Genomic DNA, 23588 nt, shown 5'->3' with positions numbered 1-23588 from the left:
AATGGACATTTGACCATTCTAAAGCTTATCTGACATATCTGTTCAACTATGTAAAACTGATGTGTATTTAGAGAGCTTTTTCATTTATTTGACATCCTATGCCTATATTATTCAAACTATATATGGACAAGACATGGCAACAAAGTATAGTCATAATAAATAATGGACTCAATAAAAAGTTATCAATGGGGATCACAACAAAAAGTATGGATCAAAATGAGAAAAAAATGGAATTAATAAAAGGTTATCAATGGGGGACACAACAATAGGTATGGATCCAAATGAGAAACAATTGAACATATGGCGTCATCTTTTCCAGCATACAATATACATGCTGGAAATTAACACTGTATAAATTTTTTGTTCTGGTGCTCCAATCAGTTCACAGTATTTCCAAAAGATACAATAATGAGAACCTTTAGCTCCTGGGTGTACAATCAAGGTAAAGGGTCAAGTAAATCAAAATACAGTTATGTCAAGCCAGCTAGCAAAAGCATGTTCAGCTCTTCTACACTTTGAGCCCTGCAACACTCAGGAGAATGATCCTTTGAAAGATTTTGCTAAGATAATTAAGAGCTCAATAAAAGCCATAAATAAAACTAAAGCCTACAACACAGATCTGAACCCAAATATTCTGTCGTGGTAGTTTGATGTCAAATTGCTATCAGATGCCTAAAATTGCTAAAATAGTAATTAATCCACAAATGTGAGTAAACTGATGCCTAAAATTGCTGAAATAATAATTAATCTACAAATGTGAGTAAACTGATGCCTAATCCTAGAAAAATATAGTCAAATAAAATGAATTAATTACATGAATGCAAAGTAGAATTCATTTCCATATGGATTTAGCTGGTTTTCCCTGACATTACTCATCAAAATACCCCACATAAACTAACAATCAATTGAATGAAAAACTAACTGATCTTTAATACAAGCACAATAAATATCAGCATATGGATTTCTCAAATCCCCAGAAATATGCAGTAAATAACGGAGACAATTTGTGAAGAAAATAAGATGCCATATTGATTTCTGAAAATAAAATTACAACTCCAACATATTATAACAAAATCCATATTACAACTGTGTTTAGCCCTTTGGGAGTTTCGTATATAGATTCTTGCATGAATGTGTTTCCAAAAATATCTGTCACTGATCCTACAATACACAAGTTATATCTATAGCAAAGGAACAATGGCCATCTCATACAGATGTTTGGCACTTGTCCCAACAATTTACAATCTAAAAAAGCAGTTATCACCTGAAAACAACTTTGGAAAAAAATATAATGAGGCTGCAATTTACTTATCTGTCACACCTAAATTCTCGAATATATACCGAGGCAAGCACCAGAAAGAATTTTGTAACTTACCCAATCAAAGGACTTTGTGGAAAGGGACCCAGTTACTATCTCTTTCCAAGCTTACTATGCAATGATGCATTTTCAATCAATCTAAATCCATACATATTAGGTACACTCTTCTGGTTTCCGGCCTTCCGTTGGCTGGCCACTCCCTCCTTAGTCTCACCCTCCATACCCCTGTCCCCATCCCCACCCCCTACCACCCCCGTTCCTCCCCTACCCTACCCCTCTATGCTGCCCTTGCCTACCAGCGGCAGTTTTTCATTTGTTGACGCCGATCATGACCTTTTCATCACCCATCTCAGGCGCTCTCTTTCAACCACTCCCTCTAGGAACTTGTCCTGTGATTCCATCATGTTCAGCCTCATCTCCACAGCGATCCGAGAGACCTTTGTCTTCTCTTTCCCGCATTTATCCACCCCTCCCACTACTTGTCCCTCCCACCCCAGCTCTTGTCCCCAAAAATCATAGGTATGATGATGATTGCATGTCCTTTCACCGCCTTGTCCACTCCACCTTCATCGATCAGCATCCCTCCTTTCCCCAAGTTAGGCTCTCTTACTGTAGCTTTCTTCACTAAAAGAAGCATCTCTTTTAACTTGAGCAGTGCAGATCTCTCAACTCTTCCCTTCAGGTCTCCCTGAAGCACTTTTGGCACACACTCTTTCCCTGCCCCCTATTCATCCTGTTGACCTTGATTTCAACTCCCTCATCTCCTACATCGTCACTCTACGACATTCCTGACCAGAACCCCCTCTGCTTCAGCCCCCTGCCCCCCCATTGCCACCCCTTCATCATTTCTACCATTTCAAAGGAAGTTAGAGCCATGAGTTGTAGCAAGGTTGTTGATAAGGAAGGGTTCCAGGCGGAGCTCTTAAAGCTGGGGATTTCTATTCTTGGATCATCTCTTGTTGATCTCTTCAACAGAGTGGTTTGTACTGACTTTCTGTCGTCTTGGTCTCACCATAATATCTACCCAATCCACAATGTTGAGTCAACCTCTGATTCCAGCAACTACAGGACCATTATGGTCGGCCATACCTTTGCCAAACTCTGTGCCACCATTTTGCACATTATTTTCACAAGACAATTAGGACAAATTGGGTTGCAAAGTTAGAGGTCAGGCTAGTTCCAGAGCTGATTTTCAAAATTCAGACCATGTTCTCACCCTAGGGGCCATTATTGAGGAGGCGTAACACCACCCAACAAAAGTCTACTTCTACTTTGTGGACTTTCACAAATCCTTTAACTCTATTCCTTGCTCGGCGTTGTTTCAGTGACTCAGAGATATTGGGGTTTCCTAGGTTTTGCTCATGGCCATCACAAGACATTACGAGAGTGTTGTTGGTCTTCTCAAGACTCCTCAGGGCTTCTTTGATTTCATTCAAAGTTCTATTGGGGTTGAGCACTGCTGCCCTCTTTCTCCAATGTTGTTTAGTATATGCATTAATGAGCTCAAGACTTATTCGAGGAGCTTCTCACTACCTGAGGATGGATGTTACCTTCACCAGGTGTTGATTTCCATCCTCCTCTTTGCTAATGACATGGTGCTACTGTCCTCCTCCCCTAAGAGGTTATAGCGTCTTTTGGATGGGTTGGCCTCCTTTTGTGATTCCCAATAGCTAGTGGTTAACTTGGGCAAGATCGAAGTTATGCACATCTCCACTTCTTTTTCAGAGGTGCTGAGATTGAGATGACTTCAAGCTACACCTATTTGTCAGGTTCTTAGTGTCACGCTTCAATTTGAGACCGCCCATGACACCATGGGTCAGCAAGAGAATGGTTTCACTTGCTTACTTGAGAGATAGTGCTTTAGACACTATTTCCAAGATGACTCTGTGGTTAGACGTACTATCATTTATGGCTTGACTATGTACGAGCCCTCCTTGTTGGCCACTAACTGGGCTTCAGTGGAAATGGTTCAAGCTCTTCTTCTTCGACACTTCATTCGTTGTCAGCTGTCTACTCCTACTAGTATTATCTTGGTTGAGTTCGGTGGTCATCCCTTCAGACTCTGCATGATCTTTCAATTGGTTTGGTTACTTCACAAACTCAAGGGCTTCATGGACTCTATTGATGATAGTTATCATTGTTCCTACTTGACTTACTATTCCTCACTTTTGATTGTTTCCTCAAACCCTATTGGTCGTGCCTAATGCTGGTATGCTCAGGCTTCCAGTCTCCTCAACATCGTGGGTATCGATATTGACCACCTCCCCCCTTTTAGTGTTCCCTGGATGCTCTAGCACATCTCCTCCCTCCTCAGTCAGAGTTAAATGAGAATTACTAGGATCGACATCTATAGAAAACGAGTGATGATTTCTTAGGAAATAATGATGGAAGAATATTATCAACCTAAAGATACAAAGGCATCTATGGCTACCAAAGATTAAACTATAGGGGAAAATTGAATTGCACAAAGAAAGATATGAATTGAATAGAATATGGCAACGATGAACCTAAAGACAAATTCAAAAGTTTACAATTTACATTGAACTGGAGCTTACATTCATACATGACACTAAAAATAAGTGTGGAAGTGATATTAAAATGAACGATGCGATAAAAGGAAGAAATGTAATCTACAGGGATATCAAAATGAAGTTTATGAAGAGCACACAATTATACTGTGAGGGGGGGGTGACTCAGTATAATAACAACTTGACCAATTTAAAACTTAATCCAAACAATAACTTTAAATACTAGAATAAACAATTATGCACATGAACACAATGACACAATGATTTTACATGGAAACCCAAAGTGGGAGAAAACCACGACAATAACTTACTTTTATATAAACTTTGCTTTTTTACAATGATTTGTAGGCTCCAATCTACTAGAGGCTATGACCTCTATGTTAATGAGCACCGACTCACAGGAAGCTCTGACCCCCAAACTTTGCAGGTTCCAACCTACTGGAAGCACCAACCCCCACTGCTTGTCATTGTGAGCACCAACCCACTGTGCACAAACTTTTGTTCCAACCAAGCAATGTTGTTTACTCAACTGATGATGGATTTTTTCACACAATTTTTTTTCTTATGTTTGTATGGATCTTTTGACTTCAGTACACAGCTATTCCCTTCTTTATTATTTTTCTTTTAAGTCATATTCTTTAAATAGAAATATTTTCTTTTAAGCAACCAGCACAATCTGACATATATATCAGATGTATAGTCTAAATATATCTTTCCTTTTAATACTGCTCTTATTTCTTTTAAATTACTTATCTTCAATATTAATATATATCAGATCTAAAAGTCTGAACATATATTTCTTTATTTCCACTCTTCTTTTTACTCTTCCTATCTGCTTACTTCTCACACGTTCTTCTATTATCATTCTTCTATTTCTTTATTGCTTCTCTATTTTATTAATTCATATATTTTCACCCACTTCTGAATTTTCTTTCTTTCTTCCGCTTACATCTCTATTCTATTCATATTCACTTCTTACCTTATTCCAATTTCTCTCTTCTTTTTATTCAATCTCAACCCAATTATTATTTTACTTTCTTTTCCACATGCATTTATATTTGTCTTTTTATCAAAAGACATTTTTTAAAAACAAAAGGCCTTTTTTGTTACATCATATCCTTTCGTAAGTGATTTTATTATTGTTATGAACATTAATAATCATTGCATTTATATGTCACCTTAGATAATATCACTGATCTCCATCATGACTTCTCAAACTCTGATTCAAAGCTTTCTTTGTCGTTATATCTGATAGTTTCTGCTCTGTATATTTGTTTTAATAGATTTCTCTTATTGCTTTCAATGACTTTTATCGCTGCTGGAGATCATCTTCTCTGATGTGGAGTCCCTCACTCCAAACATGTTAATTTAATTTTGTCTTATCAGGTTGGATGTATTTTGTTGCCATGTATCCTGATTCCTTTCTGACTTGCATATGCACAAGGAGTGCTGCCATAAATCTCCAGCCATTTATTAGTTTATAGACTTGATACTTTGTGAAGACACACTATCCAATCCCCTTTTTTATCACCATACATTATAGTAACGTAGAATGACACATCATAGGTTGACTCGGAAAACATGATGAAATTTATACCGTGTTTGTTATATGGCATTTCTTTCATTATCTTTTATACATTCAATTGCTTTTGTGTATCCACTGCTCTGACTCCGGTAATAAGACAAGGTAGATAGCACTGTTTTTTCAAAATAAGAATGTTACCAAATCATTAATGAATGAAAACGTTGCTTCAGTTTCTTTGCGGTCAACAATATATGTAGTTACTTCATTCAACATTATGATACTCCCGATGGCACTATTCCATAAGGAGTTCGAAACAATATATGTACTTATTTCATTCGACATTATGACAATCAGATATAACTTATGTTACCCTCATTACTTCTTACTATAATACTCCCAATAGCACTACTACTTGCATATGCACAAGGAGTGCCGCCATAAATCTCCAGCCATCTATTAGTTTATAGGCTTGATACTTTTTGAAGACACTCTATCCAGTCCCTTTTTTCTCACCATACATAATGGTAACGCAGAATGACACATCATAGGTTGACTCAGAAAACCCGACGAGATTCATACCGTGTTTGTTGTATGGCATTTCTTTCATTGTCTTTTATACTGCTCTGACTTCAGTACAGGGTAGATAGCACTGTTTGTTCAAAACAAGAATGTTACCAAATCATTAATGAATGAAAACGTTGCTTCAGTTTCTTTGCGGTCAAGAATATTTGTAGTTATTTCATTCAACATTATGATACTCCCGATAGCACTATTCCATCATAGATATTATCGCATCTTTATATCCAAGTGACACATACAAATTCTGTTTATACTATCTGATGTTTTCAACCATCCCTTCTGTATGTATGATTTCTGTATATGGATCGTTTCACTTGAATATTGTTATCGCTGCATACATAGGATCATTGTTGTTGACTTACTAGCTAAACTTGCTCATTTCTATCTTTTGCATCATTATCAATAAATTGATTACAAACTCATATCAACCCTTTCTGACTTGCGTATGTACAAGGAGTGCCACCATAAATCTCCAGCCATCTATTAGTTTATACTTTATAGTTATTCCCTTTCGATTATTCTTCCATGAAGTCCATAATGATTCATTCTTTTGTTTGTTTCTTCCTCCATACAAAGAGAGGTCCTTTTAGGTCCTTTTTGTTTGCTCTATGTATACCTTTTCCAACCTACTGGAAGCACCAACCCACTGCACACAAACTTCTGTTCCACTCTCACAATGTTGCTTACTCAACTGATGATGGATATTTTTCACAAAAAAAAATTTCTTCTTATGTTTGTATGGATCTTTTGACTTCAATACACAGCTATTCCCTTCTTTCTTATTTTTCTTTTAAGTCATATTCTTTAAATAGAAATATTTTCTTTTAAGCAACCAGCACAATCTGACATATATATCAGATTTATAGTCTAAATATATTTTTCTTTTTAATACTGCCCTTATTTCTTTCATATTACCTATCTTCAATATAAATATATATCAGATCTAAAAGTCCGAATATATATATTTCTTTATTTTCACTCTTCTTTTTACTCTTCCTATCTGCTTACTTCTCACACATTCTTCTATTATCATTCTTCTATTTCTTCATTGTTTCTCTAATTTATTAATTTATATGTTTTCACTCACTTCTGATTTTCTTTCTTTCTTCGGCTTACATCTCTATACTATTCATATTCACTTCTTACCTTATTCTGGTTTCTCTCTTCTTTTTATTCAATCTCAACACAATTATTATTTTACTTTCTTTTCCACATGCATTTATATTTGTCTTTTATCAAAAGACATATCTCTTTAACACTAAAGGTCTTTACTTTTATATCATATCCTCTTGTAAGTGATTTTATTATTGTTAATGAATATTAATAATCACTGCATTTATAAGTCACCTTAGATAATATTACTGATCTCCATCATGACTTCTCAAACTCTGATTCAAAGCTTTCTTTGTCGCTATACCTGATAGTTGCTGCTCTGTATATTTGTTTTGATAGATTTCTCTTATTACTTTCGATGACTTTTATCGCTGCTGGAGATCATCTTCTCTGACGTGGAGTCCCTCTCTCCGAACATGTTAATTTAATTTTGTCTTATCAGATTGGATTTTGGTTGCCATGTACCCTTTCTGACTTCTGTATGCACAAGGAGTGCCGCCATAAATCTCCAGCCATCTATTAGTTTATAGACTTGATACTTTTTGAAGACACACTATCCAGTCCCTTTTTTAATCACCATACATCATAGTAATGCAGAATGACACATCATAGGTTGACTCAGAAAACCCGACAAAATTCATACCGTGTTTGTTATATGGCATTTCTTTCATTGTCTTTCATACATTCAGTTGTTTTTGTGTATCCACTGCTCTGACTTCGGTAATGAGATAAGGTAGATAGCACTGTTTGTTCAAATTAAGAATGTTACCAAATCATTAATGAATGAAAATGTTGCGTCAGTTTCTTTGCGGTCAACAATATATGTAGTTATTTCATTCAACATTATGATACTCCTGATAGCGCTATTCCATCATAGATATTATAGCTTCATCTGTATATCCAAGTGACACATACAAATTCTGTTTATCCTATCTGATGTTTTCAACCATCCCTTCTATATGTATGACTTCTGTATATGGATCATTTCACTTGAAAATTCTTATCGCTGCATACATAGGCTCATTGTTGTTGACTTACTATCTAAACTTGCTCATTTCTATCTTTTGCATCATTATCAATAAATTCATTACAGACTTGTATCAACATTTGAATCCTGTAAGTCTCTTTTTAAAAGTTTTGAGTCTTCAATCTCCCGATTTCTGAGGTTATTGGCAACTTCTATGGCTGACTCACAAAAATGTTATTTCAAACTCTATCATATGCCGTTATTTTGATTGTATCAATGATATCAAACTCTTTTGTCTAATGATGCATTTACAGGTATAAACTTTTGATATTGTTTGCAATGTTTCACATGAAATTGTTTCCCTTCAATGTTGTTACTAATATATTTCTCTGTATGTTGTGGACATATGTTACTTCCTCTCTTTGCCATCATGGATATATTATTCTTTTACATGCTAATTCTCTTTGTATGTTCTGGTCTGTTCAGATGATAATCGCTGCTAGTATAGATTCATACTGACAATCATTTGTTGTTTTGACAATCAGATATAACTTATGTTACCTTCATTACTTCTTACCAATATCTACCTTATGTGTTTGGCTCATAATCTGTGGAGTTCATCCGTCATCATTTCATATAACGGCCTTTTAATACATATTCACCAAGCTTACCAGGAGACCGGGGTACTTGGAAACCTTGGAGACTGGTACTGGTGCTGGTACGGCTAATTTTCAAAAATAGGAGATGGGGGTACTTGGAGACATTAATTGTTGTTTAATATAATTTAATAATTTCTAGAAAATATCATGACATAGAACTTTGAAAACAAGAAAAGTGGTATTATAACATTAAGTTTAGATACACAAAACTCAAAAGTCATTGTGTTGAAGGGTGAAAGAATTCAAAACTCAATATATATTTTATATTAGATGCCAAAGGATATGGGATGTGTGACTACGAGAAATTTTGTATTGTTCTTCTAATATTGGAGAAGGTTTGCATGGATTTGTCCCTGTAAAATACTTGAGAAGGTTGGAGATACCCAGTGGCTTCCATTATTTCCAATGATTGATTTGATGTTACGCAAATATCTCTTATTACCATTTATGTGATCTCTTTAAATGAAGAGTTGTTAGTAGATCATAACACTACAAGAATAGGAAATAATTATACATCATTGACAAGTCTTTCTAGAAGCAATTAAGCAAATTGATTGGAAAACTATAGTGGCTATCATTATCATTACTAACATATAAGTAATAATGATTTTTTAAGAGGTGAAGATAGAGGATAAGATTTAGGAGTTTTTACGATGCCTTATGCTCAATATTTTTGGTTGGAGACATCAATTGTTGGTTGTGGGACTTTGGAGATGGCAACCAAAACCTCGTGCATCCAAACATTTTTGGGGACATCTCCGATACCTAGAGACGTGTCTCCAGTACTAGGGGTTTCTGAGATGCGTCTCAGGGTGTAGGAGAGGAGTCTCCTGGTAACCATGCTATTCACTTGACCTCTCTTTGACTGATGTCTTTCAATTATCAATTACTAGATAAAACGATGACGATATATTCTACTTTAATGTCGTTGCTATCACTCCAACATTCTTTGATATACCATAATCAACGTTATCTTCAAATATTGATATCACATTCTTCTTTTAACATACTTGTATTTTTGTTCACACTAATGATATCTTTTGACATCAATGACAATATTTCCATCAGTTTATTCATGTGCAAACAGTGATATCTAAGATGTATAGGGCAAAGAAATATTATCATATGTTGCGTGTGAAACAAAGTCCACTCAGAGTAGAAAGCTATCACTTGGAATAATTTTTTTAAAAAAATTCTTGAGTGGTTGCCCAACATCGTGCACAGGGTGCTTTGAAGAATTTGAATCGTATTCATTCGAATGGTATAAACCATAGTTCTAAGGATCACCCTAAAATCGCTAGAATCACTCGTTTGGCGATTTGATCCATTCTTGGCGATTTTTTTGGAGCCAGTGAATCGAATCACCGATTTTTTGTCATGAATCGCCAATTCATGCAATTCATGCAAAAAATCGCATGAATCGATGTGGGCAGCCAAAAGCAAAGACATATTTTTAATAAAAACATGTTTTTTAAATTTGTTTTTTTGCCTTTTCTCTTTGTTTCAACCCTAAAGGGCCTTCTAATTGTTTAGCATGAGTAGAGAGAGGATCTTCATCTTAGATTCTTACATACATTTATGATTTGATGTCTTATGGATCTTCATCTTAGATTCTTACATACATATGTTTCATGGATCTTCATGCATCTTCATCCTACATACATACGTTTCATGGATCTCCATCTTACATTCTTACATACATTTATGATTTGATGTCTTATGGATCTTCATCTTACATACATTTTATGATTTGAATCATTATGATCCTATGATTTCTATTTACTTTAGCAACTCAGCTACAACCTACAATTTACATTTTATGTTAACATAATTACGTGTGTGACGGATTTATCATTTATGTTCCATGTTTATGTATGTTAACTTCTCTTTGGTGATGTTATAGTGTGTTTAAGTTATATTCGATAAAGGGTGTATGAAATAAGTTATAAATTGTTATAATCTCTAAATTTCAAAGGTTTTTTAAACTTGCCAATTCGTGACCAATTTGTGGCCGATTCACGATTTGATTTGGCCTTGTCAATTCTAATCCGATTTCGATTCTCATTACTTTGGTATAAACTACCGAAATATTATAGTACAATCAATAAATTATAATCTCTTAATTAAGATTATGTATACGAGACGTAACTCATTTGAAAAGTCGCATTCCCCCTACCAAGAAGATATATAAGATGAAAAGGGTTACTTGCAAAAGAATGTCAACAGATAGATGAGAAATAAAGGAATATAATAAGAAATATATATATTGCAATTTTTCTTAATCAGATATATATTTACCATAATATAGAGGAAGAGGAAGAGCTAACATTTGCAGAATCAAAGGCTGACACAAAAGGAAAATTATATTTGCAGATTGGAGAACATATCATATCCATCATCAGGTTGAGAAAGCAACTATGTAAAGGTGGAAGTTCAGATGTAATATCAGAAGTGGGCGTAGGTGCTTCCAGTGGGTCGGAGCACGCAAATTGTGGGAGGTGCAACTTCCAACAGGTTGGTGCTTGTAAAATTGGAGGTTGGAGCCTCTTGTAGGTTGGAGCTTGTTGGTTCCCAAAATCGCAGATTGGAATCCTACGAGTCTTGCCAACTCGATGTTGGGATACCAACCAATTATGACCAACTTGACAAGACCGCTCAATTCAATCTAAGTCTTTTGCACCTTTGGCTTTGCAAGGCCAAGGCGCGTGCACCTGATCCTGAACAAATCACTTATAGCAAATTGGTTAGAATGCAAATGTAATGAAAGCTTCCCAAATGGCAAGAATTATAGAAAGCCTTTAAACTTGCAAATTATGAATTGATAATAATTGATAAATATATGAATGTTTTTAGAATAAGTATAGATTAATGCAACAAATGAATATATTAATTCTTCAAAGGAAAAAATATGAAATTGCTAGCATGTGGATTATGAATTATGAATAATATAAAGACCAATGCCTAATTAAATGGGCAAATAGAATCAATATTATAAGTTGAAACGTACAACTTTATAAAGTCTAATGTGCTTAAAATATAAACAATTTAGTAATCAAGATGTGACATATCAAATATAAGGGCGCAATTTTAAACTAGTTGTAGATATGGAAACAATAAAAAATTTCACAATATCTATGTGAATCAAATCTAAAAATGCTATCAATGATTCTCTCCACTTATCTATCATATAAATTATTTATAAAATTCAAAATAAATTATAAAGGGCACAATTTAATAATATTTCAACTCTAAAATTTAAAATAAATAATTATGCTTAGAAATAATGTTGGAAATAAAATTTGCAATAGAGACACTCCTTACAGATGATCCATCCACAACAAATTATTCAGAATAGCATAAAATTTTATCCAACGATCCAATATCCACGGGCTTAGTTCAATCATTCAATCTTCGCCAATAGAAGAACATAATATATCAAATGTGCATATATTACTTGAGTATGTAAAAAAAATTGGAAATTGTATATCTTTCATTTTTATGTTATACTTATAGAGGTTGAAGGGTGTCGGCTACTTTTCCAAGCACCACACCTTTTCAAAACAAATAACTAACCATTTATTAAACTCTTGACATGACTTTGGCTAAATGCAACTAGGAATTTACATGGTAACAAAACTTAATTCAAAAACTCTCACACAGGGACTTAAACTCCATCTGTGCGTAAATTCCTCATCTTCTGCGAGTGTTATATAAACATTATTCAATCATCGGGCATCATGAAGTCTCACCGCCAACAGAGGTCTTTCATCTCCCGTGACTTGGCACATCTTTGTGTATATAACCGATCTTCGATTTTCCTCTTTAGAGCCTGCAACTAAATTTAAAAACGTAACAAACATTAACTATCACATAAGATTGAAATCAATGGTGGATAGTCAATGATTTAGGAGTCCATATTGGTAATGTTCCATTGTTGTAAGTGTATGACTGTTATTTCAATGTGATTCTCATTTGGGTATTTGTTGTAGACTTGTATCAGGTGAATTCTCTACAATATACAAGTACCATCAATGGAGTCTTCTCTACGAACATGAATACTCAACTTCCAGTGTTCGACTATCCTCATCAGCTTCCATATCATTTGCAAAAGAAAACCTTAATCTATCAAACTTCCCCTTTCATGGGTATTGCACAGGGATCACTTCTAACTTCAAATGTTTCGTCTCAGTTTCCGATTGTCTTCAATGCCTCGCATCCTTTATAATCATTTCCTAAGCAAAACATTCCAGAATTTTGTTGCTCCATAATAATAAATATTAGTTTCAAATGTCTCTTGTTCTTATGCAAATTTAATATGATGTCTTAATATGCAAAGGTAACTAAACCATATATCTGGTTGATTTGATGTGATTTAATTCATAAATCTTATTTCCATACTACGGATACCACCTATGTAAACATGTGTTTACTCTGCAAATACCTCTCCATTTGTCGTGGTATCCTCATATGCAAGGTGTGTAAATCACCATCATATCTGTAATACTTATGCCCGAAGTCAATTTGTGCATCGCTCTTCTTGATTTGGTCCTTACCAGACCTCCCAATATATTAATGTATTTCACATTTCTCATGAGATGTCTCTAAATTAGTCACTGAACAACTTTCATCTTTCCTAGGAAAATAATGATAAGTTTGCATCTAATTAAGCTGCTCCTACACTCTGAGAATGATCCATGAAACAAATGGCATGTCGTTAAGATTTTTCATTTCCACATGAAACTAGCCTTGCTTCCACTAGGAAAGATAACATTTCAACAATTCTGGAATCATCTGCCTCTAAATTGATTTAAACATATCCTTGTATGCTTTTGTAAGAAAAGTCAGGAATCTTGTTTCAATTTCAAACATATTGTGCTTCACAATGATCAAAAAATGGGATATGGATTCAAATCGTCACTACAATGAGAGAAAGTGAAAGTGCGTAGAGAAATGGAGGTCCTAATTTATAAAATTTCGGCTCCATCAGAGCCTACAAAATTTTGTAAAAGATTAAATTTATAGAAGCAATTAATTTGTCGTGGTTTTCTTCTGCATTGGGTTTCTGCATAAAATTGTATTATTGTATTCATGTGCATAGTTGTTTATTTCAGCATTTGAAGTTATTGTGATGATTAAAGTTTTAAATTGCAAAAGTTCTTGTTATACTGATTCACCCCCTCCCCCGCTTCTCAATATAATCATGTGCTCTTCATAAACACACTTACTAATATTTTGATGTAATTAATTAAATGATAAATTATAGATGTTATAACAGATTGTGACACAATAGCATAAACATTAACATACTTTAAAAAAAAAATCTAATGAAATATCCTAGGCACTATTACTAAGGCATTTTTTTTTTTAAACTTGGCATATTTTAAATCGCCAAATTTGGCATAGAATGGGGTGATCCACGGGTGTGAGCAATCAAGATACTTTTGGAAAATAAATTTACAGTTTCCAAAAGTTCACAAAGTTTCTAAAGCATGACTACCCTAAGAAAACAACCCAAAAGAATTCATTTTGCACTTGTGACTTCGCAAAAAAACATGCACTCTGCTGGGAATACAGACCCTAGCCGCCATGGAAGGAAGAATAGATGGATTTTTATGTAGTTTTGAGCCATTTCTGGGCATCTTCTTGGCTGAAGCTTTGTTCCTAGACACAGCCATGGTGTTTTGATGGATTTTATGGAGCTCAAACTGGCACTTTCTGGGTATTTGTTGGCTCAAATAGCAGATCATTTTCTGCTGTTGAATTTGTGACTTCTGTTCAGGCTCGCCACCACAGGAGGGTTTGCTGGAGCTTCACAAGCAATTTCGTGGTTTAATTTCTACCTTTTCTACAGCATTTTGCAAAAACAGTGAGTATTTCTGGCTATTTCAAAACATTAATGGAACTCTGTCATTTTCTGCAAAAAAAACTCATTAGTTTCCTATAGAAAGTTCACATCACTTCTTCATTTCTTTTATTTCCATAACTCCATACTTGCCGTGATTGTATATCTGTATACGAATACTGCTGAAGTCACCATGATTGGAGGGTTTAGTTGGGGTTTTCAATGACATTTTCAGAGTAAAGAGAGAGAATATCAGGGTTTTATTTCTATAGCAATCTGTAATTTTCTGTTTGACATGCCTCTCCATCAAGAAATTCCCAAGTCTCCATTTGTTTTGGGTATAGTTATATTAGATAGCCATTTCATTCACTTTCTCTAGTATATGAATGAAGCCAATATCAGAAGGTCTCTCTCCTTACCTCATTCTCAATATAAATGCCAGATAGATTGTTGCATTTGAAAAATACATACCTTAAAGGCCCAATACATTTGCAGCAATCCCAGACTTAGTACATTGTTATTTCTATATTATGAAAAAACAAAAAATCACATATTGCAAAAACTTAAAAAATTAAACTTTCCAAAAAAAAATAGTTCTTCAGCATAGATTGATTGAGAGCCAACAGGGCTCTTTACAAGTAACACAAGACAATGACAGGGATCCTCAAGCAATGCCACATCCATGCAACCACTAAAAACAGTCCATATGTCACGAACAACAATTCCACATGGGTTGGATGATTAGTGACACTTGTTTGAAATTTCATTAAAGTTGGGAGGTGGCAAATACACAATGATGAGTTATCTACATGACATGTAGAGCCATAAACACCAACTGCTAAAAGGAACCAAGTTGGAAAAAAAAGAGTTGACATAATTGATAGTCGTCTCTACATACAGAAGTGAAGGAATAAAACAACAGCATTACCATTACAATATAATTGCAACCAAGCATAGGATAAGAATTGAATCAGCAACATGTAACTGAGAATACTTGATGTAATAACCCCGCCTGGTTATAGCTTAGATTAACACCAATTTCCTCTGCTAATTAGAGTTTTGACATTTTGTCAAACACTCGACGGCCATGATCTCATACCACTGGAAGACCCTTAACTCTTTTGAGCTGAGATGCTGATGAAGCAATATATTTCTTTTATGTTGTGTTAACAAATTTTGGTATTTTGGGTTTATTCACTTTTTTACAAATGAAATTATTTTCAAGAACTAACAACCTCTTAATTGCTCAATTCTGAGTTTTTACATAACTATCAGTGCTATCTGCTATTACATGGTTAAATACAAAAAACATAAAGACTTAGATAATGTGCAGACCCAACGAAGCAATGTTTTAATCAATCGAGCTCCTAGTGGAAAAAAAACAATCTCCTCTATAACCCACGTTTAGCAAATTGAATGAATCAATGGCCTCTAAACGGTTCCCGCAAATCAACACGCGGGCCCTCTAAAATCCAAACACAGCCCCTACAGTCTTAATCACAGCACAGGACAGACAAGAGATTGCCATTGTGAGTTGTATACATGTTCAGATTGCTTCACGAGGCCTTCAATTCCCTTGGTTCGGCCTCCAAAGTGATTTGCAAGATTTGTGATGAATGCAGGTATCCATATTCGATCACAGGTGTCCCCAATGACAACAAATGCTGCCCATAAATCAGTGAACGACAGCCTCCAATAACACTCTGATCACCAATTTGAAAATCGCTGGTACTCACAACTATGATTATGCAATTGTCCCTCTCAAATGGCTTACAATACTAAATCAGAATCTTACACCAGTCGCCTTCTCAATTACAGTCACCATAGAAGAGAAGCAATCTCCAATTGTTATACCTCAGCAACAGTTAGGAATACAAATCAAAAGAATTTCCAGAATTCCAAAAAACCCTCACCCAGATATCAAGATGATAATAATTAATGCTTTCCAACAACAGTAAGAACAATAGGAAGACAAACAAATTCTCAGAAATCCACAATACCTCAGCTATGGAAGAATGATCAACTTCAAACCTTTATACTTCAGCAAAGGCACAAAATCCAATAACTCAGAAAAGTCACAAGTTCACTAAAGCAAATAATAATCAATCGGATATTTTTTACAATAAAATGAGCTCGTATTTATAATCCTTAATGCCAAAAGTTTCCCAAAAGAACTCGACTTCAGAAACTGCAGAATTTCCCAAACGAACTCAACTCTTGAAACTTTCCAACAGAACACATTCAGTAATATCTCTTAATGACATTATCATAATAATGTGACTTTGATAATTAATTAATAAATAAGAGCTCACGCAATTAATAATCACATCTATTGTAGGTGACAACCAACTACCAGAGCCACCTATGGCACTGCCAAAAATGGCAACTACCAAAAATAGACTTACTAAAAATAGTAAGTCCACAAGTGAAGCCCCCTAATCACCCTGTCACCTCACGAGGGTCTCTATAATGAACTGACTCAATTATCCATAAAATCTGGCTGAAAAATGGGGACATTACAATTCTCCCTCTTTGAGATTGCTTGTCCTCAAGCAATCAGGCATCTCACTAAAACCTCCACTAGGATCCCATAAGAAGCATATGACATTCCTATCATCACTGAACTAATTGCATGCCAGTACCATCATCAAAACCAATAACATGACCTATAACATAGCACCGAACTCCTACATTGATGACGTAGAAGTTGGAACATCACTAGCAAACAAATCCATAGGAGATCTCAACACACTCTCCTTCATTGTACCTGCCCAATCATCCTAGAGACAATCCAACTTATGCACAGACCAACTTTGCACCCGATGCAAATCCTACACATGTGAGTCAAAAACAAGACTATATACTTGTTGATGTCAGTTTTGTACCACTACGTAACATATAGGAAATGTATACTTGATACGGAATATCAAACACTCAACCCTCTCTTGAAAAGTAAATACTCATGAAGACATGAGAAAAACTCCAATGTTCTTTACGCCTGTAGATACTAACTCGGTTATATTAATGTGATTTATTGGTTAATCACGTAGGTGGCCTTACGTTGTTGATTCAAGGATCGTCGAACTCTCGTTGTGATGATGATGATGTCTGGCTTTGTAAAGCATATGAGCGCCAAATAATGTTGATGGTGAGGATGATGAAGGGCGCATGCTCAAATGACTTATGCCTTCCTAACTTTTTTCTCGATTGAACTCTAACTACTACACTACTTGTTGCTTTACTTCTAATCCTATGAATACAAAAATTAGCAAATGAACGGAGATCAAATCTAATGAAAGCTTACCAACAACACTACCTCCATAGATGCAATGATTCAAAGGAAAAAGACTAGATTACCATACAAGGCTTCCTAACCAGCCGCTAGGATGCTAGTAGCCTAGTTTATAGATCCCTATCAAACATCCACTAATATTAACATGCAACTATCCATCTACTCTTACTCTTAACAACTTTCTTGAAATAAAATCTACTTTAACAACTTCAATGGAAATTAACTCTAACTATCGGAAGCAGAAACTATGCAATAACACCAAGTGTTCTTAATCACCATGCAAATCACAACAAAAATAAAGAGAAGCAATTTTCTTCAACCCTCTACAAATGAGAGCAAATGGCCTTATAGGGGCCAAAATTACAACCAACGGTAGAGATTAAGAGGCAAAAATCAATGATCCATACTGGATCCCAGAAACCCTAATTAGGGTTGCCACTCCATCGGCCAATGAGAAGACACCACCTCATCAATAGACCAATAAAAAAAGGGAAAAGTGGTAACCACTGAGAAGGCACCAAAATGGTAGCCAATCAAAATCAGACACCAATCCTCCCCAAAAGAAAGGAGAAATTGCCACTTGGGCTTACATCAAATGATCTAATATAATTCTACCCTTTTCTTTCATCTTTTTAGCCAAGGTAATGAACTTGGCTAGCCTATCATTGACTTCCTTCATGGGAGGGCAAAGCGTGTGCTTCATCTTGAACTCAGCTGAATTCATCATGTTGCTCGCTGCTTGTAGTGTCTTCTCATGATCCTTCTCATACTCTTTCGCATATCCGATAAAGGCACTAAGGGAGGCAAGGGTGCCCAAATGTTTTTTCTTGATGGCAACCTTCCCCAACTCATCCAATCTTGATCCAAATTTTGTCTCATTGACGTTCTCCTCTTTAATAACTTCAAAATCAAGTGCAGCCCCAACATCGCTCATCATGGTTGAAATGGAAGTGTCAACGCCTAGGCTATGCAATGTAAACTTGTTCTGTATCTCTTCAAATATCCTCAATCTGATGGTCAAGGCAACAAACCAAGACTCCACCATACTCACTCCTCCTTCATCTACCAACTTGTTTCTCTCCAAATATCTCTCTACTAGCTCAATAAATGCCTATAGCCTGGGAATGGCTAAGTCCTTGACTGGAAGGAAATCCTTCCACTCCCCTTCAAATGTCTTGAATTTGTCTCTAATAACCACCAATGACCTGAATGTCAAGATAAAGGAAGGCAAGAAATTTCGCCCATCTTGAATTATATCATTGATCCAATCTTTGACTTCGTGCAGCTGAGCCGATATCTCTTCTATGTTGCTCCCGCTGTCTTGAGGAAGGGCTGCCTAGTGCAACTGTTGTATAGGCTGGCAATCTCTCCAATACTTGTTTTCAACCTCCAACTTAACAATCCTCTCATTTGCCTTCCTCAATTATTCTCTAATTGAAACCATGCCTTCCTGGATCTCCCCACATTCTATGTCATTTGTGATTCTTCCTAAGTTATGCTCTACTATCTCATACTCCTGGGCTACAATCTCATCCACTGCCTTGCTAAGCTTTGGTATAGCAATTTGAACTTTTTAGTGACCCTCATCATCGCTACGGATTACCTTTGCCACCGTTTTTGCAATTTGTTTCTGTTTTTCGTTATCCTCCTTTTCCACTAACCCTTAAATATCTTCAACTGTTCGAACAATCATCACATCGCCTCTTGGCATAAGCATTTGCCTTAAGTATACTGGTGCAGTGCATCTCCCCAAATCTGGATTCGATTCGACTAGCAAAGCATCACGAACAACCTTAGGCGCCTGGCTTATTTCCTCAATATCTATTGGCCTATCCTCTTCTTCACTAGTGACTGTCACATCATCTCCATGTTGCTTCTCCAAGAGAGTACTCGGTACTATCACTATACCCACTTGATTCCAAATCAAAGCTCACCTCTATTGTGGCCCCTTGTCCACTTGTATTATCCGCTTGGCCTCTAGCCTCAATTATGCTCTCTCTTGACAGTGTTGCATTCATTCCATCTCTTCGCTAGAGGCTCCTGATGTTCTTTACTTTTCTCAACCTCCAAATTTCTCTTCTTGCTCTTAACTACTCTTTGTTGTTGGATACTACCTTCACCTTTCTGTCCGACTGACTCCGTTGGACTTTCCTCTTGTTTCTTCTTCCCAAAAGCAAGGCGTACCTTCCGACTTTGTAATTGTCTTAACTTCTCATTGTGCCACGACTCAGTGTGTAGATCGACTATCCTTGTAACTGCCTCTAAGGAAGGATCCTAATGATCATCCCAATCCACTGGACCAAATTATGTTCCATCCACTATGTCATAATCTTCTCTTAGCACATTTTCATCATCTTCCAGTTGATCGGGAATATCAAGGCCTCTCCATCTGATTGCTCTCATCATGCCCACTAACAATCTTGAGAAAGCTAGCTTCCTCTCATGAGAGTCATCCTATGCATTGGCCCAAAAATCTGCGATAGTAGTAATATGTTTGAATGTGTTTTTGTGAGATGCCTTGATAAGATCATTAGGATCGAATCCCAGTCTTGCTCTATACCATCCTAAATGATATCGCTCTAATTCTTTCTTGGTAGCTACAAAGGCGACAGGATTAGGGCAAGTATCATTGCCTATTCCGAATGAGAAGGTAATCCCTGTCTCACCTTTAACTTTCATCATTTATTCATAATGCTCAAGTTACCTAGCCAACTCCATCAAAACTGTCTTGTAGGGTGGGTGTACCTTGGAAGTCTCTTGGGACAAATTGTACTTCTTGACACTCTAATGTATGTAATTGTGGAGATTGGATGAACCAACTCTCATATTTCTTAACTTTTACTTCCACTTCTATTGAGAGCCTTCTAGCAGGTGTCCCTTGTAATATTCTTACCATCTTCATGGAAAAGGCATCATAAAACATCTTATAATCTTTGGTGTTATGCAAATGAAGCTATGGATAGCACTCATGCACCAAACATTGCCCTGGCTCATTGCCAATCACTCCTAAGGCCTTAAGTCCAGGATTTTCTTATAGTCTTGCAATCAAATAAAAAACATAGGATCCCATCTAGAATTGCTTTTGATTTTGCACCGTCCTAAGTTGCAACTCTAAGTTTTCACTTATGATTCTAGCCCAATCAAATCTTCTCTTTCCATTTTCAATTTCATCAATAAAGTAGTACATCCAATTTTCGAATTGCATACCTTGAGCCACGCCCATGATTCCACTGAGAAGCACAATAAGGTCACCGTACTCCGATTTGAAATCTGACTCGGTGAGCTTTGATGACCTGGTAACTCCCTTCTTGCCTTCATATAACCAACTCTGCTTTAGATGAATGAAGTAAGCCTCCTGGTTACCCTGAAAGAACTTGGTTGTTTGATCCATCATTACCACCGTCATGCCTCTATGCTAGGGAATATTAAATAGTTCTTTGACCACTTGTTCACTGATGTTAGCCAACACTCTCTTCCCTTCATCAAAGATGATGGACTTGGTAACAATATCAAATCGGGATGCACACTCCATTACCAATTCCGAACAAGGCAACGTAGGAGGGAAAGCTGCCGCATGTACAATTCCACTCTTGTAGATCTTCTTCACCATGGGGGATTGTCCTTCCTTCAATCTGTCCTTCAACTATATTATGTTCATTGTACTAATATTGGTCTCACTTATTTGCCTCACTTTCGAGAAGAAGGTGGTCTTAGGCATCATGTCTTCTTTGTTTTTTATGGTATTTGTTCCCTTTGAGTTCTTGCTTGCACTAACATCTACCATCCTAAACACTTATTTTTGCCCCTTCGTTCTAAATGATATGGACTACACTTGTCACTCTCCAACCTTCTTTCTATCAATGAAATCTACCTTATTTTTGCCTCTCCAAGTCCTATCTCTACACTTATCAATCTCCAAACTTCTTTCCTAGGGGTGGGACTACCACTTATTTTTTCATCTTTGTTACCTTAGGATGGACTACACTTATATCTCCCAACTTCAGCCTACGATGGTCTAGCTTATTTCTATCTCTCCAAATGTCCTATCATGAAATCTACACTTATATCTCCTAACTTCAGCCTATCAATGGACTGATGAAGTGGTGAATGATGAGTGCGAGAAGAAAATAAGGGAAACGAACCAAACAAGAACAAGGAATAGAATTTGTCTTTAAAACCAATCTTCACCTCTAAAAATGAATAGAATTTTACCTTAAATCTATCTTTACCAATAACCGAGCCCTCTTCAAGTTTGGATCAGATCTCAAAAATTTCAATCCTCCTTGCAAATAATGATGCCATGGCAAAAAATCAAAATTCACCAACCTTGCAAAATTTGTCCATGCCACTAAATCAAACCTTGAATCACATTGTCCTTTCACCAAATAAAATCGCCTAAATCTGGAAGGAGAAATTGCTGCCAAAGATGGAGAAATCAGAATTCAAAAAAATTGCCCAAGCTGGAAAAAAAATCAGATTTGCTCCAAAAATTGCCCTAGGGCAAAAATCCGCCCAAACAAGAAGGAGAAAAATGCCGCCAAGAAATGGAAACTCTGCCCCAAAATCGCCCAAGTCTAAAATTCACTTCCCTTAGAAGAAAATCGCAAATCCAAGGAGGAGGCAAAAGGAATGAGGAAATAAGAGGGGGGAAGCCCCTCTTATACCAAAGTTTTTGCCTCTTCGTTACCTTAGGATGGACTACACTTATATCTCCGAACTTCAATCCTAGAGTGGTCTAACTTATTTCTACCTCTCCAAGTGTCCTATCATGAAATCTACATGTATATCTCCCAACTTCAGCCTATCAATGTAAATAATGAAGTGGTGGATGATGAGTGCAAGAAGAAGATAAGGGAAACGAACCAAACAAGAACAAGGAATAGAATCCCTCTTTAAAACCAATCTTCACCTCTAAAAATGAATACAATTTTACCTTAAATCTGTCTTTACCAATAATTGGGCCCTCTTCACATTCAGATCAGATCTCGGACATTTCAATCCCACTTCAAAATGTGATTCCCTAGCAAAAATCAGAATTTCAACTTCCTTGAAATTGCCCACACTTGCCAAAAATCAGACCTTAAATCACATTGTCCTTTCACCAAATAAAATTGCCAAATTCTAGAAGGAGAAATCACTGCCAAAGATGAAGAAATCAGACCCCAAAAAAATCGCCAAAGCTGGAAAAAATCGGATCTGCTCCAAAAATCGTCCTAGAGTAGAAATTTGCCCAAACAAGGAGAAAAATGCCGCCAATAAATGGAAAAATCTGTCCCAAAATTCGCCTCCCTTAGAAGAAAATTGCACATCCAAGGGGGAGGACGAAAAAGGAATGAGAAAATAAGCAGGGGGACAAGCCCCTCTTATACTTAACTTTTTGCCTCTCCGAGTGGGTCGACCTGCCTGGAAGGAAAACAAAATTAAGATAGTCCTTTAATTAATGGCCCCAAATTTAAATGCAACATTAAAATTACTCAACCTTATAGTGAAATTAGCCCATTCAATTACTAGTTTTGATCAAAAATTGCAAAAAATAGAAACAAGGTAAGCCTAGATGTCAAAATTTTCATTTAATAATGTTGTATCATTAGAATTGAATTTAGCAAGCCAAAATCAATTTTCAATTCCAAATTACCAACTTCCTTTAACATTTCTAAAATCCTCTAGGCAAAATTTCAACCAATTTAATGAAATTTTGCAATTTAATCCAACTTCAGTTTTGCAATGCAATTTCAATTTTTAAACAAAATAAATCATTTTCCTAG

General features: G+C 36.0%; 2 protein-coding genes across 2 annotated transcripts in view; one reads left to right on the top strand and one right to left on the bottom strand.

Annotated features, from left to right (window-relative positions):
* The window catches only part of LOC149545812 (disease resistance protein Roq1-like), a 39517-nt gene extending 24894 nt beyond the window's left edge, over positions 1 to 14623 (top strand). The window contains exon 7 of the mRNA XM_089793840.1: positions 14469 to 14623. Within this exon, the coding sequence (XP_089649966.1) occupies positions 14469 to 14623 (155 nt within the window). The remainder of the gene's footprint in view (positions 1 to 14468) is intronic.
* The window catches only part of LOC149545810 (DUF538 family protein (Protein of unknown function, DUF538)), a 124527-nt gene that overhangs the window by 257 nt on the left and 100682 nt on the right, over positions 1 to 23588 (bottom strand). The gene's annotated exons all lie outside the window — the stretch shown is intronic.

Source organism: Cupressus sempervirens, chromosome 7 (genome assembly GCF_028749045.1).
Source record: "Cupressus sempervirens isolate cs-2001-9-10 chromosome 7, ASM2874904v1, whole genome shotgun sequence".
NCBI classification, from domain to species: Eukaryota; Viridiplantae; Streptophyta; class Pinopsida; order Cupressales; family Cupressaceae; genus Cupressus; species Cupressus sempervirens.
This window is presented reverse-complemented; position numbering and strand designations above follow the sequence as displayed.